The sequence below is a fragment of the Setaria italica genome, chromosome IV (genome assembly GCF_000263155.2).
Source record: "Setaria italica strain Yugu1 chromosome IV, Setaria_italica_v2.0, whole genome shotgun sequence".
Taxonomy (NCBI): Eukaryota; Viridiplantae; Streptophyta; class Magnoliopsida; order Poales; family Poaceae; genus Setaria; species Setaria italica.
In genome coordinates this window covers 2,589,467-2,604,640 of record NC_028453.1, presented here as the reverse complement: position 1 = coordinate 2,604,640, position 15,174 = coordinate 2,589,467, and the positions used below count along the sequence as shown (strand labels likewise).

The window sequence follows — 15,174 nt, the reverse complement described above, 5'->3', positions numbered from 1 at the left end:
TATGGCTCACCGGTTTACCAACTTGATGAGGTATTGAAGATTGCAGCGAGCACATCGTTACTGTGCTTAGGAAAATTTGCCCAAGGAGTGGTAGAGTGCTTTGGTGCGGAGTACATGCGCTCTCCGAGAAGTGATGAACTAGAAAAAATTCTACAAGATAATGAGTCCCGTGGTTTTCCAGGTATGATAGGAAGCATTGGCTGTATGCACTGGACGTGGAAGAAACAAACGTGTTCTTACTATGATCCTTGAAGCAGTTGCATCACGAGATCTTCGCATATGGTATGCATTTTTTGGTACTGCTGGGGCCTATAATGATATCAATGTGCTAAATAAGTCACCGCTATTCATTAAAGCGATAAAAGGAGAAGCCCCTAGAGTATAATATATTATAAATGGAACGCAATATGACACATGATACTATCTTGCTGACGGGATTTATCCAGAGTGTGCTGCCTTCGTGAAGACAATATTAAAACCTCAAACGGAGAAGCACAAATTATATGCATAACATCAAGAAGGGGCAAGGAAGGATGTCGAGTGCGCATTTGGTGTCTTGCAATCTCGTTTTGATATTGTTAACGTCCGGCATGATTATGAAAACGGGATGATGTTGTTAACATCATGCAAGCTTATATTATCCTCCATAATATGATAGTCAAAGATGAGAAGGAGTTGGTCAAAATTCCATTAGATTTGAATGACAATCCGAGTGCAACAATTGTGCTACCACCGGAAGTGAAAACAAGTGATGATCCTAACCCATACGTCGTAGAGGTACTTTGGAGAAATAAGGCTATTCGTGCTCGCCCTACACATAAGCAGCTCAAGAACGATTTGGTTGAGCATATTTGGCAGCGTTATGGCCGCAGGAAAATCTAGACCTACATGAGTAATCTATTGAGTCTTTATGACTAATATATTGAGTCTTTATTATATTATCATATTATGTATTGCAAAGATCAATTATTATAAATATATATTATATTAATGCTTCTATGTCAAATTCATGTGTCCATAATATGAGGCAGCATGCATTGCATTGAGTGAACATGAAACAAAATGGCATACATAGATCATATTTATATCTAATCACCTTGATTTGAATGAATTAAATAACTTGCAGACACTTAAAAGTCAAATCATTATACAAGCTGTCGGTTTCACTGTCTATACGTGACTTTCCAACAACAACCGTCTAAATCGTTGTGCATGCCCTCATGCACCATCTTCCACAGATTTCGTGGAATCAGGCACCTCCTCCTTGGATTTGCCTCCTACCCACCATGAATCATGGGGCTTCGACTTGCTCCTCCACCATGTCGGCGTTGACATGATTGGGTAAGCCTGGGCGCTGGGATGGTGGGGAATAAGAGGATCCGGTGGATCTGAGCACGAGCTACACGAACCCGGCCTTGAGATCCATGAATTCCCGCCTCCGACGAACTTCTCTGCGATTGAATACTATAACAAAATACTTTCTGGGAGCAAAAAAAGTATAATCGAAGCCACCTTGCGGAGCTTTCTACCGATCATAAAATGAATGTCTGCATAATAATGATTCGAACCTCCAACGTGCTGCTGCTTCAATTCATGAAGCTACTCCATCCGTCTCCCAAGTTGTAGTTCATTTAGCATTTCTATGGTACTTCTATGTACCTAGACAGTAAAAACTATAAATCTAAAAATGTCAAAATGACAATTTGGAACGGAGGGGTAGAAAACATTGTCTACTACGGGTACAAGGCGCTAATAAGTGGTAAGCATAAAGGCGCAACAGTAGATTATCTGAACAAAGGTGGAAAGAAAATCAACTATTTTCAACAGCAGCATGTCTCATGAATTCGGTCAAATCTTTGAAGGGGCAGTTGCTGTCGACTTCAGTAGCATAAAATGATCACAACTCACAAGTGAACGTATCACAGTGTTCAGCACCAAGCAATAGAAGTCAGATACGACTTACCTCGACCGCACAGCCGTGGATATGGGAATGGAATGTGAATTGAATGAAGCTATGTATAATTTTACACTGTATTCTGTTGTCAGGCTATTCTCCTGCTGCCTCTTTTAATATACAGCTACAAGGAAATTACAGTGCGTTCTCCAACGACGCTTTTTTTGTGTTTTTCATACATCTCTTTTCTCCTTTTTTTGGGTGGTCCTTTCTATCTCCATGGTGTCTTACCTAAGAGATGTTAGTACACCATGACGCGGAGAAGACCTGGTTGAGGCTGCGAATAATGGAAACCTTCGTCCAGGAGGAACTGCTCCACTGCAATGGGCAACCTTGCGGTGCGTGAGCCCTTGGTGTGGTGGCCTGTCCCGACGCATACCATGACCTGCATCCTCTCCCCCGCAGCCCTCGCTGCGCTTTTCATGGCAGCAAGCTCAACCTTTAGGGTGTGGATTGCTTCGCTCACATGCAGTCCATGTAAATCGATCAGACCATCACCTCCCCGTTGCGAAACAGGATTCCTGCACAATTTAACAAGCTCAGGACACAACTGAGTTAGGCCTTAACATGTCATGATTACGAACACTGTGGAACACAGATTCAAAAAGAAAAAAAATGTCATGATTCCAAACAATTAAACTTTGGAACTCTATTAGGTGTGATAACATAACTGCATAAGAAGGAATTCAATCTAAATCTAGTGAAAGGCCTAAGATAGGAGACCTTTGTCGATAAATAGCTTCTCTGGCTTTCTCATGAGCTGCTTTCATTTGCGCATTGTACGCCTGACCCTTCATGCTCAGTTCCTTGGCCAGAGCTTTGTTGCCAACCAAGTAAGCCTGTCTAGCCTGTCAGGTATATTTTTATGTGAATACTTTGACAAACACATGAAAGATCCATGTAACAAATAGGATGATAGTCTTAAGCCAGCCAACTCTACTCACGCTCAAGCAGCATGTACTAATAGCATGAGCAAAGGAAAATGCAAATGTAAAAATGTGGCATGTCACAATGCTCATCGATGCATGTGGCCTGTGTGTAAGGCGACAATTAAAAAAATTACCTGCTCAAAGCAAGCATTTCTGACCCTAGCATAATCACGAGCTTCCCCCCTTGATTCGGAGTACATATTTGCTGGCAGATTCAATACAAAGATAATCGATCAGTTTACAATTGGAGCAGAGTGTAGATAAACGAACATCAAATGCTGAATAATTCAATATACTTGTCCTTTTTTCCCACAACTCCAAGTCAAACTGTCAAAATAGGAAGTTTATGGCAAACCTATGCTCTTATTTCAGGAAAAAAAATTATGCTTCCAATGTTCCACACCAAATTGTGATTTGCAAAGCATAACTAACTTACGAGAATACGGACTATTTGGACGGGGCGTTTGAAAATAAAAATATATGATTCAGATCTAAATTTGTACCAATAGTGTTCCAGGAGTCATCCAAACACCCCCTAGGATCTATTCTCTCCAGGTGATTATTAATTTATAAGTGCATAATATAAGTAGATTTATGAAAAATCAATAACAATTACCAACACCGTTAAACAGGGAGTAAGTGTGCAATCTGCATTAAAAATAACTTGAATATCCGAGTATTACCCACTGCATCACCAGTCTCAAGCCATGGAGCAACTCTTGCACCGCTAACACTTTGAAATTTGTTCCCAGATGATTGTTTGGTGCTAGAACTGTACTGCTTGGGTACAGAATGAGACGAAACACCATTCCCGTATTCAGGACCTTTCTTAAACTTCCAGTGGCTAGAATTTTGTGATGCAAGTTTGCGAACAGCTGAAACAAAATCACCTGGTCCACCTGATACGGTGGACGACCCACGCCCATTGAAGATGCCAAGGACATCCATGTTCCCCTTACTGAAACCATTCTGGTCTTCAGCTGTTGGCAGAGCAGGGAAATCCCCTGTGCTAAAGTTCGGTGCTCTGGGGGTCAAATTCATTGCGTGATTTGGGGTAGGATCAACTTGCATCTGAAAAGTCAGGAGACTCTTAAGAATACTAGCAAGATGATTTACATGTAAACCAAGACAGGAGAAGATTACCTCTAGCTGGGTGAGAATATCAATGGTGTGGTTGAAGTCGCATCCATTTGCATAGTATAGCTCTGCAAGGCTCTCTGCTGAAAAACCAGGAAACTGTGATGCTAAGTATTCCAAGGGGTCAACAACGCCATCAGATGCAGCAGCATACTCGCTAGCAAAACTGTCAGAAAAGCCTGCAGCGCTTTCAGAGCCATAATGAAGGTCCTGATTCTCATTAGCAATGCGAAGATCACCAATATAATTTTGCTCCCAGTTGCTTGACCCCAAATAATTGTCTTCGTAAAGTAGATTAGTATGTTCCAGTTCCAGGCCCTTGGTAGCTGGAGAAGATAACTCTTGATGTTCTCTTGAGAAGCGGCTGGAAGTTGTCCCATAAAAGGGTGGCGCATTCAAGGATAGTCCAGCAAGGGACAATTCTTCAGGCCCTTGTTCAACTTTCTCAAAAGAAGAGAAGTCTGGAATAATGTCATCTGGAAGCTGCTTGCGCCAAAACTGGTGTGCCTCATCATCCGAGTTGTTAGACTTTGAAGACTCGGACCTATCTAAGATTGTTTTTCCAGAAGACCCTCTAAAATCTGACTTCGTTACATCTGGAACTGTGCTACTTCCAAGAGATGGTTTAATAAACGAAGGTACGAATTCTGCTGCATTGGGATTTAATGATGTGGCTTTACTAGGTAACAGTGAACACGTGTCTCCACTATTTGAAACAACTTTATTCAGAGAACTCATCTTTAACAGAAATTACATGCAATATTACATGTACAGGAGAGATTCTTTCAACAAAGAGTTACCCAAGCCCTGCGAAGAAATAAAAGAGGAAGAGTTATGCAAAGGCATGATTGGGCTGCCAATCCTTCAACAAATACTGAATAATATACTTTTCTAGTATTGACAGTTGTAATTTTGTCAGTAGAATGAACATTAAAAGAATTTTGCTAATCTATAAATTAAATTCCTAAGCATGGACCCTCTACTAAAGCCACTCATTCGTACACGATTAGGTGTAATTGCAAAACATCTCATAGCTCTTATTAGTAGCTCTTTATATTAGGATAATATTCAGAGCATATCAACAGACCTCCTGATTCCTATAATGCAAACCCCTATCAAATCAGGCCACAGAAAGTGGTCAAAATTTGTTAGAAGAGCAACCTCACACTATTGCTTGAAAAGGAACTTTCCTTATTATCCCAGTCACAGTGTCAGGCAGTTATACCACCACCACCAATAGCTTAGCTTATAATGGTAATAATTCCCACAATCCCAAAAGACCAAAGAATTGATGCATTCTTTCCCAAAACTGATAGTGTGTTCCCGGATGCAATGAAAGCAGTTGTGCCCGTCACTCCTATACATGCCTCCTCCGTTACTAAAAGTTGCAGCATAGTACCGCATCCTAACAGGTGCACCTTCCCATCATGGTGTAAGTTTGCACCCACCAAATTCATTACTCTGCATTTTTTTTTCTTCTCAAAAAAGTATTCTTCCGAAGCTGAATCTACATAAACAGCAAGCGACGCAGACAAGAGGCAAGAAAAGACCGAATTTTTTTTTTGCCGCCACCGAACGAGGCAGACAAGAAATAACGAACGGGAAAGCTGCTATGCTAGCCGTTCTAAAATCAGCCACCTTCCCCTAACAATTCTTCGCTTAATTAAACCGAAGCAGCTCTAACCACACTAATTATACTCAAGCGAAGCCAAAATAGCAAAAAAAATAATAAATAAAGCGAGCAAACAGTGCACCTTGCTTCGCTTAATTGCTCTCCGGCCGACGCTAAAGCGGCGGGAAAGAAAAAAGACGCCGGCCCCTTCTTTTTTTTCACCGCACGCACGCGACAGGACACCGGCGAATTACTGACCAGCAAACCCAGTGCTAAGATCCGAACCAGATCTACGCTGAATTTCACCAGATCTGGGGGTCAGCAGGCGAAGGAACCGGTGGTACCTTTCCGCCGGTCGATGAGCTGATACGTAGCGCGCGCAGGCGACCGGCCCATGGGGCGGCTGGCCTCCGGCGGGGGGAAGCTAAAAGGAGGCCGCCCCCCTCCCTCCCGCCGCGGTTCGGGGTCGTACTCCTCAACAAGGTCGAGTCGGCTCCGGATCGGGGACGGGGAAGGGGAGTCGGAGGCGGACGGTCGGGCGCGCCGCGTCCGAGGCGGAGAACGGGGAGGAGGGAGGGGGAGGAGGAGAGGGGGCCTGGTCTGGCCGCTGCGGATGGAGGCGGGCGAGCTGGTGGGTGGGTGGATGGATGGATGGGTGAGGCCGTGAGAGGTGAGGTGAGGGAGGGGGTGGTGGAGTTTGACCCGACGCGGCGGGGGTGGGGCCCGCGAGGCCATTGTGGCCTTGTGGGGCGCGCGGTGGCGTGGAGGGGAAGGGCGCGGCGCGGTGGGTGGGTGGCGGGCGGGCGCGGCGGCCTCGGGATCCGGGGGGCTGGGACGGGCACGCAGGCGGGCGCTGCGAATATGCGGTTGCCGAGCTGGGAAATCTCTGGAACTCCTCCTCTCCATAGGGTGGTACCGTGCGCCGGGTTGCCTCTCTGTTGCTGGTCGCTCCCGCGCTGGCTGAGCCAATGTCCTGGACGCAGTCATAGTAGCTGGGTGACCGAAAATAGCAAACCGTACGCAGCATTTTTATTTCAAAAAAAATGATGCAGCATTGCAGCTAGCTAAAGTTGCTCATTTTACTTGAGCCATGTGGCACTCGTGTGGTAAAATTGGACAAGCTTTTTTCACTCACAAAGCTCCGTGCTAGCAGCATTCATCCTGAACAGTACCAAATGTCGATGTGAGACATGAATTATTGTATAGAGCCATAGCAAATTACAAGAGATATTAAATTTACATAGATACAGCTGCATCTATCCTCCAAGAAAGCCAGCACAAGCACAAGCACAAGGGTAACCCCGGTAGCCCAGTGCAGTGTTCATGCGACCTGACTACAGTATCTAGCTGAGTACGTAGTATATAGCAGTATACTGAGCTACTGGAACAGTCCTTGTCCTCCACCATAATTTCCAGATAGTACAAACAATAGCTAGACAGACGCAATACATACGTAATAACTAACTTCATGCTCGATGATCATTCGGAGCCCGATTCGCTCCTCTCCCTCGAGCAATCATCAACCGATCGCGGCACCAAATTATTATTTCCTCATCACGAATGAAGGCGACCTACACGAGCGCTGCTCCCACATGCCGCCATGGTTTTTATTCTTGTACAGCTACAAGTAATCAATTCCACCACCAGCTCCAACCAACCAATGACCCAATCATTGCCCGCCGCCGCCGCCGCCGCCGAGCAAGCAGGTAGCTTAGCTAGAGTTCGCGCGGCGGCGGAGCCTGCTGCGACTGCGAGAGCTCTTGCTTCAGGCGTCGGCTCCGTCGGGGCACCCGGGCCCCGCGGCCACCTTCCGGCCGTGCGGCGGCGCGGGCGCGGCGGGCGACGCGGGCGGGGAGTCGAGGCAGCGCCGGAGCAGCCGCGCCACGGCCGCGACGAGGTCGTCGGAGGCGGAGGCCTTCCTGGGCCGGGCGCGGGGCGCGCGCGCGAAGGCGACGTGGCGGTCCAGCGCCTCGGCGGTGGTGAGCGTCCCGGCCTCGCGGCGGATCTCGTCGCCCACCGCCTCGGCGCAGAGGCCGCAGACCCAGCGGCCCAGGTACTCCGCCCGCACCGCCGCGATGTACGCCGGCGTGCACTCCTCCGTGAACCCGCAGCACTCGCACTTGGCCTTCTCCACCTCCATGCCACCGTCGTCGTTTCTTTCTCTCGAATCCTTGATCTCCTTCCCTTGCAGCAGCAGCTTCCTCTGAGACAGCACGCGGCCACGCGTACAGCTCTGTTGCTTACCGCTCCTTCTCCCAGACGGCGTAGGACGACGGGACGGACGGCGCCGCGGCGCGGTGGGTGCTCTGCTCGCTCGGGACGCTTGCGACGATGACGACGGTTTCGGCGGCGGATGAGGCCGGTGTCATCGCAGGTGACGTCTCCCTCTCCCTCTCTCCCTCCTCCTCGGCTTGCACGCCGCTCGCCGCCGCTGCAACCTTCTCCTCCTTCCCCGGCCGCGCAATCTCCTGCTCCTACAACCTGTGGTCTCTCCATCCATTCCATCCAGGTGTATTTATCCGTAGACGCCGTGGCAGCCTCGGGCCCCCGCGCGAGAGCAACGCCGCCGTCGACCCCGCCCCCACCCGCAGCCAGCGCCCAGCGACACGCCGGGCCACTTGGCGCCCGGACCCCACTGGTCAGCAGGCGTGGGTTCCTGCACCCCCCGTGCAGGTCGCGGTCTGCAGAGGAGGGCGGCGGGGGCCGCGAAGGGCCGTCCACGTCACGGCGCCGAGCTGGAAGGCGCGCCCGCCCTTTTCATTGTGTGGACCGTGACAGCTGGCGACGGCGGGCCCCGCGCGGAAGCGAGTGGAGGGGAGCGGCGGCCGCCGCGCCACCACTCGGCCTCTCCCGCTCTCCGCTCTCCGGTTGGGTGGATTCGGTGCAGGTTCGGCTGGGCCGTCGCTGTCGCTGGGCCCCTGCTCGCCATTTCCTTGTTGCTTTCGTGCCTTTTTCAATCAATTTTTTTATATAAAAAAACGAGGAAAACAGTTTTGTCGCCCCCTGCTGTTTTTGTCTTGGGTTGGTGCCTCCCGTCGTAATCCTAGTATACGGAGAATTACTCGATTTTCTTTTACTCTCGGATAATTCAAAAGAAAGTGAAACGTCGTCATTTTCTTGCGCATTGCTCTTTTTTCTTTTACTTTTGGGAGTATTTTGTCGGAGTGAACTAGTGACTTCTAGATCATGCTTTACAAAGCAAAATCGGCTTTATTTTCGTAAGAGCCTCTCGGACATCTCCAAGTACAATACGCATTCTTGCCAGCACGTAAAGAGGAGTTTCACTTTCACCATCTGCGATCAGCAGCACCCTGCACAGTGCACACCTGTGATGTTTCAGGCATTCCCACTTCTCAAAAGAAAAGAAAAGATTTCAGCCATTTCACCGCTCGCCATTTTCTTGTAGCTTTCGTGCCTTTTTCAATCAAATTTTTTTATTAAAATACGAGGAGAACAGTTCTGTCGCCCCTGCTGTTTTGTCTTTGGGTTGGTGCCTTCCGTCGTAATCCTAGTATATAGAGAATTACTCGTTTTTTTTTACTCTCGGAGAATTCAAACGAAAGTGAAACGTCGTCATTTTCTTGCATTGCTCCTTTTCTTTTACTTTTGGGAGTATTTCGTTAGAGTGAACCAGTGACTTCTAGATTTTTTTTGAATCACACGGTACGGACGCAGGACGCTCACATACACGCACGCGCACTCGCCCCTACGAACAGACGTACGCAGCTCTACTCCTATGAGAACCTCCGAAAAGATTGAGCCGGCAAATTCTCAAAATTGACGAAGGCATCACTGACGCCTTGCTGTCGACGGGCAAGTCGCCTACCACTGAAAGAACAAAACCGATTAAATTTTAAAATAAATCTAAAAAATGCGAGCACCAATGATTAACCAATGATTGAGTCGAGGACTCGAATCTCAGTTCGCTAGTAGCTTCCAGATCGTGCTCTGTTAAAAAAGACAAATCGACTTTATTTTCGTAAGAGCCTCTGCCTCTCGGACATCTCCAAGTACAATACGCATTCTGGACAGCACGTAAAGAAAAAAAAAAGGAGTTTCACCATCTGCTATCACTGATCAGCACCCTGTACACCTGTGATGTATCAGGCATTCCCACGTCAAACAAAAAAAAAGAAAGGTTTCAGCCATTTTGTGGGCCTTGTGGTCATCACCCTACACCGGGAGAAAAGATGCTTTGGCTGGATCATGTGACGCAGATCGTCTCGTACGCCCATGATCACGGTACACAACACAACACATGTGACGGGCGTACGATGACAGCAGATACGGTTCATCATGTGAGCTCTAGGCATGCATAATCACGGCGTCAAGTTTCACTGTTTCAGGCATTTCCAGTTCCAGAAAGAAAACATAATCATGGGAGGTTAAGCCGACATGACCGTCACAAACACATCTGTGGGAAGGAAAATTGAGCAAACGTGATGGAAATCGAGCGCAGCGATTGGTGTTGAAGATGAGGCCAGGGAGAGTACATGGGCTTGCAGTACTGCCTGAGTGTACTGTAGGAAGCGACAGCCGTCGTCCGATCAAGGGACTGCACCAGCGCGTACACTGTAGGCAGGCCGTGAGCCACTGTGCATTTGGAAGCAGGCGCCGCAACGGGACAAAAGCGAGGCTCACGTGGGTACATGAGCGACGCCGATGTCGAATTGTCCATGTGGCATCATCGCCCGATCGATGCTGCGATCTCCTGCCGGATTCGTGCTGGCTAAGCGCCATGGATCTGTAGCTGCCTGCGAAAGCGATCCGTGGCCGTCTAGGATGGATGGCACCGCCCACACGTCGCGTAGACGACGGCGCGCCGGGAAAAAGGCGAGCAGGCGTGCCGTGGAAGCGTAGGCACGAAACGGACACGGCCGGCACCCGGACGAACGTGCCGACTAGCCGGGCGACACGGCGCGGCGGAGCCGGAGGAGAGGTCGCGTCCGGCGTCCGGCGTCTGGCCCGTCCTGATCCGTGCTGCCGCAAGGGCGCCGGCCCGGCCCCGCGCCGGCGAGCCGGCAGCGCCGCACGGCGCCGTGCGTCTCGCTGCTGGCTGGCTGCCCCCGGGTGCGGGCCGGACACGAGGGTGACGACGACGCTGCGACGGACACTGACGGTGAAACGTCGTGGGGGCGAGGGCGACGGGGCTCGTGGGGGGTAAATCTCCCGGGGATGGCCCATAGCGGATACAGTGGTTAATAGCGTGACAGGTGCTGCAACGACCGGCGCACGACGAGAGCAGCTGGTACGACGGTACAGTACCAGCACGCTACGTTGACGACGGCACCGTGTGCCTGTTCCTGTCGGCTTCAATGTACCGGCTCGTAGGCTACAACTCTTCACAAGGACGACGACGTGGACTACACATGCTGCCCATTGGCCTGGTTCACACTTCCGTTTCGTCACCGTTGATATTTCCCAATCCTTCCAGGATCACAGTCGCAATTCGGACTGGTGGATCGGAGGGATGAAACAAATTCAGGGCCAGAATTCCTTTGAACGAATGCTCAGTGCCTGGCCTGTGATTCTAGCATCTCCAAACCCAAATCGGTTTTGAGTTCTAGTCGTGATTTTGTAGCTGTGCGCCTGTGGCTAGAACAATATCTGAGTTTATTGGGCTGATAGTATGTTCATTAAAAACCAGTCAATTTTGTTTTGCACGTCTTAATCGAATTCTCTTGAAACAAATAGCGCACATGTACGTGCAATAAAAACCCGACTCATTTTCGCTAGCTACGAAAGAGAAACGGTGATATGACGGCGATTTTAGCAAACAACTTCCGTTATTCCAATCTGCCATCTTGATTATTCTGAGGCGACGGAAACGCCCACGTCGCGCGCCTTCGCCATCCTAAAGCGAAAAGCGCGACGATTTTTTTCTTATACTTTTACCCCGTGGCCGTTTTCCTTTTTCTTTTTACCCGTACTTTATTCCAAAATTATCTGTTAGAATTGGACCCAAGGTGCCAGGTGCAGTTCAATTGCAGCAGACATCTGTGGTCAGGTCACTGTATTGCGTACCTGACATTGGCTCTTCTGTTTAAAGTTGTAGCGAGCATGAATTTTGATTGTCACGCATTTCTGAATTCTATGTGGTAAAATGGACGTACTTATCCAAAATGACCGACAGTTATATTTTTCGTTTTCAGATCAAAACGTCCCTTCGTTGCTAGAGTGAGCTGGAGAGACGAGACGACGACCCAACTGCCGACCAAGACCCTGGTTGTTGCCATCGTCCACCCCTGATGCTTATCTCCTCACAGGAGCTCGGCGAGTTGCGTTATCTTTTGTTGGCCACCAGTTCCTGGTTCTTCTGGCCTTTGCTTGTCCATGTCATTCTCACTTTGCTCCTGCACCTGCCAAATGCCAATGCACATGTCTCATACCTGCTTCAAGTGATCCACAAGTCGCTGGACATGAAAACATGGGTGCAAATAGTCTTTCAAAAAAAAAACATGGGTGCAAATAATCTTTCAAAAAAAAAAAACATGGGTGCAAAGAAAGCCACAGGTAGACCGTCATGTCTATCTGTGCAGCTGCTTATGTGGCTCGCATGCACAATCATGAGCTTGCAGATGTGCGGCTCCATGAAAATATTATCAACATGCCCCTAGGACCAGAATTAATTGAACAGATATACATCGATGCTGTCCAAGTATGAGACAGCGACACCAGGTAATTTGAGATATACATACTGATAGGCAAGAATTTGAGAAAAAAGAAGCGAAAACAGCACATCAATGGCAGATCCAGTAGGAACTAGGAAGCACTCATATGGTCAGACAATCATTCCAAATTTCCAGTGTTTGCAGCAGGACATGAAAGATGATAGGAAAGTTTGCAGCATTTGATACGGCTGCGTAAAGAGTATTTTCACAAACAACATAAACTGAACAGACTCATCAACACTATCATTACTAACTACTAAGTAGGGAGGAAGTTATGGCTGTAACAACAGCTTCTGCCCAATCTGAACAATCTACCAGATGCAAAGATCACAAGTACTTTGATCCAAAGGTACAACACTACAACTCTGGTTGGTACAAACATTGCCGATTAATATCTAATGCTCTTCAATTCTAACATCAAGATGCACACTGCAGAGAAAAGAAATTCCTAAGCTTAACAGTTGGTGAGGTTGATAGCTGAATCAGCTAGACGGCTGATTGTTACTGACAGGAATCACAACTGAACTGCTTGAATCATGGGGTTGTGTTTTGCATGCAAGCCTCACAGAAGTATAGATCTGCGAGGTTTCAGCCATTGCACCATTTCCGTAATCGCCACAAGCCAACCTTTTGGTAACTGGGGGGATCAAGATTATGCCCAGTTGGTTGATCGTCTGAAGATGACGCTCTGTGAATGGGTTGTTCCACATTAATGTGTTCATAGCTGGGGCCACAAAGAGTGGTTTGCTGTAGTCCCATGCTCTCACTATGCATGTCAAGAGGTTGTCACATAGCCCACTGGCAATCTGTACAGAACAATTTAGCATCACTTTTCGTATGCAATGAAACTGCCAATTTGCTATCTACACAAAGAAGAAAAAAAAGATACCTTAGCCAGGGTATTTGCTGATAATGGTGCAATCACCAATATATCAGCCCATTTCCGCAGCTCGATGTGTAAAACTTCATCTCCTATCTTCTTCCAGGTAGACCATTCATCATCATCAGTGTAAAGGACAATGTCACTAGGTAGAGATGATCTATCAACAAAGTGCAAAGATGATTTGGTGGCCACGGCTCGGACATCCGCCCACTCAGAGAAACTACGACAAAGGCTCTCAAATTTTATAGCAGCTACACTTCCTGAAGCAGCAAGAAGGACCCGAGGCTTACTAGGTTGTGGGTAGTCCAGCATCAAACTTTCTTGTACTGGCTCTGATGTAGCCATCAGCTCTGCTTGAACTGCTCAACTACACAGGATTACAGTAATTCAGATGATTTGTGCAGGTACAGAATTAATTATGCAAGGTCTGGAGTATGTTTCAAATAAGAAAGAAAAGACATTGTGCATCACTCCTTGTGGCCATGAATTATATCTTTGCATTGCAAAGGGAGTATAATTTTATCTTTGCATCGCAAAGGGAGTATAATTTTATCTTTGCATCGCAAAGGGAGTATATTTGCATTACAAACTCTTAACTCTGTTAATGTTGCTATGGAAAATCAGAGTGCTCTAAATTTCAACAAAAGTGCTTTTCTTTACACCAGGCACAAATTTACAGTTTGACAAAAGTAGACGATGTGATGGTTGTGCAGAGTTCAGTGAAGATTTATTATAATGTGAAATTCTGACTGCTGCAACAACTTGATACGCACACAGTACTTTCTTTATCAAGGCCACAAGGTATGAACAAGTGAATCTGTTAATAATAAACCAGTGAGATGAAAAAAAAAACAAAAGTGAAGTCCGTTGGTTTCTGTCCCTAAATAGCCCAAGTGAGTCTAACCCAACTAAACTTCTACTTCAATATGAGCTGCCCAATCGGTAGAGGTCTGAGTATCCCACAACATGATCGTAATTAATAGATAAATCTAGCAGTTTCGTAAACTCCCTACAAGCATTGGGACATCGAACTATGAAACGGCCCCCTTTTATTCGAAGGAATAAATTAGGCTCAACACAGGGGCGGACAAAATCTATGGGCATGAGGGTTCAATCCTTGGAAATAAACCGCATCCAAACCCTAATTCGGCAGCAGCAAGTAGGGGCACCACGTAGCACATAGATCCACTACTAACCGAACAGAAGGAGCAGGCTTGGATTTGATTTGGGACAAGGGGATTCACTGCAGGAAGGGAGGATTACTGACCAACAAAAAGGAGAATCAGCCCTCGACCTGATGGATCTCCGGTGGTGGGCAGCACCGCGGCAGCGCAGCGGCGGTTTACGGAGGAGTGGCGCCGGCGGGAGGCCTCGTCGGCTGGTGGCCGTCTGTGCCCCGGTCTAGGTCTGGGGTTTGGCTCGCCTCGCACGCGTGGGCGCCGCCGGATCCCCCGCTGCTCGCTTCGAGGCGCAGGCCGCCGGAGATGCTCCCCGACGCGAGGGCCGCGGTAGCTGCTGCTGGCCTCGCCGAGCGAAAGCAGAGTCGCTGCTCGCCTCGACGGCGTTGCCGCGTGCGTGGACAGGATCGAGTGCGGAGTGGAGCCGGCTGAAGAAAAGGGGTGAGCTCTGCAAAAGGTTGTCGACGGAGAAGGATTGAATTCTGTCAAGTTTGAATCTCATCTTATCAAAAAAAAAAAGTTTGAATCTCATCAGCTCATCATCGTGGGCCAAACCCAACTCCATCCACGGTACACTCAAATTCTACTACTGTACGTTTGCAAATTATTCACATATACTAGATCGAAGTGCATGGCTCATACTTAACTTAAACTTGTCTAGCTATTTCATATATCACTTTGACTATTATTCTTGAAAATGTGTTTAAATTTGAATAACTCGTGGTTGCATTTATTAAACTAAAATAAGGGGTTCATAAGATAGATTCCTAGATGAATATTAGAAGAAGCTAAAAGGGCATTATAACAAGT

At 47.8% G+C, this 15,174-nt stretch overlaps 3 protein-coding genes across 6 annotated transcripts; all 3 read right to left on the bottom strand.

Moving 5' to 3' along the window:
- Positions 1-1,981: 1,981 nt before the first annotated feature.
- Positions 1,982-6,304, bottom strand: LOC101780667 (polyadenylate-binding protein-interacting protein 7). 2 transcript variants are annotated; one of them, XM_004964522.3, is made up of 6 exons: positions 5,977-6,304; positions 4,027-4,827; positions 3,567-3,954; positions 3,018-3,088; positions 2,678-2,802; positions 1,982-2,475 (listed from the first exon to the last, which is right to left on the bottom strand). In XM_004964522.3, exons 2-6 carry the CDS (start codon positions 4,756-4,758, stop codon positions 2,196-2,198), a joined length of 1,596 nt encoding a protein of 531 aa, XP_004964579.1. In that variant the 5' UTR covers positions 4,759-4,827; positions 5,977-6,304; the 3' UTR covers positions 1,982-2,195. The 2 variants fall into 2 exon arrangements, with proteins under 2 accessions (XP_004964579.1, XP_004964580.1); XM_004964523.4 differs by having other exon boundaries at positions 5,775-6,290.
- A 496-nt stretch (positions 6,305-6,800) lies between these two features.
- On the bottom strand, positions 6,801-8,113 carry LOC101780271. The gene has a single exon (XM_004964521.3). It carries the CDS (start codon positions 7,770-7,772, stop codon positions 7,398-7,400), a length of 375 nt encoding a protein of 124 aa, XP_004964578.1. The 5' UTR covers positions 7,773-8,113; the 3' UTR covers positions 6,801-7,397.
- A 4,297-nt stretch (positions 8,114-12,410) lies between these two features.
- On the bottom strand, positions 12,411-14,819 carry LOC101779057 (phosphopantothenoylcysteine decarboxylase). Of its 3 annotated transcripts, none has more exons than XM_004964517.3 (3): positions 14,454-14,819; positions 13,193-13,553; positions 12,411-13,109 (listed from the first exon to the last, which is right to left on the bottom strand). In XM_004964517.3, exons 2-3 carry the CDS (start codon positions 13,529-13,531, stop codon positions 12,786-12,788), a joined length of 663 nt encoding a protein of 220 aa, XP_004964574.1. In that variant the 5' UTR covers positions 13,532-13,553; positions 14,454-14,819; the 3' UTR covers positions 12,411-12,785. The 3 variants fall into 3 exon arrangements, with proteins under 3 accessions (XP_004964574.1, XP_004964575.1, XP_004964577.1); XM_004964518.3 differs by having other exon boundaries at positions 14,481-14,819; XM_004964520.3 differs by having other exon boundaries at positions 13,193-13,545; positions 14,481-14,819.
- Positions 14,820-15,174: the final 355 nt, after the last annotated feature.

What these genes read in the sequence shown, in the direction of transcription:
- LOC101780667 (XM_004964522.3), bottom strand. Translation starts at nt 4,758, where the DNA reads ATGAGTTCTCTGAATAAAGTTGTTTCAAATAGTGGAGACACGTGTTCA. An exon ending in ATATTCTCACCCAGCTAGAG is followed by an intron (nt 3,955 to 4,026) that starts GTAATCTTCTCC and finishes CTGACTTTTCAG; the next exon opens with ATGCAAGTTGATCCTACCCC. An exon ending in GAAATGCTTGCTTTGAGCAG is followed by an intron (nt 2,803 to 3,017) that starts GTAATTTTTTTA and finishes TATACCTGACAG; the next exon opens with GCTAGACAGGCTTACTTGGT.
- LOC101780271 (XM_004964521.3), bottom strand. Translation starts at nt 7,772, where the DNA reads ATGGAGGTGGAGAAGGCCAAGTGCGAGTGCTGCGGGTTCACGGAGGAG.
- LOC101779057 (XM_004964517.3), bottom strand. Translation starts at nt 13,531, where the DNA reads ATGGCTACATCAGAGCCAGTACAAGAAAGTTTGATGCTGGACTACCCA. An exon ending in CAGCAAATACCCTGGCTAAG is followed by an intron (nt 13,110 to 13,192) that starts GTATCTTTTTTT and finishes TGTTCTGTACAG; the next exon opens with ATTGCCAGTGGGCTATGTGA.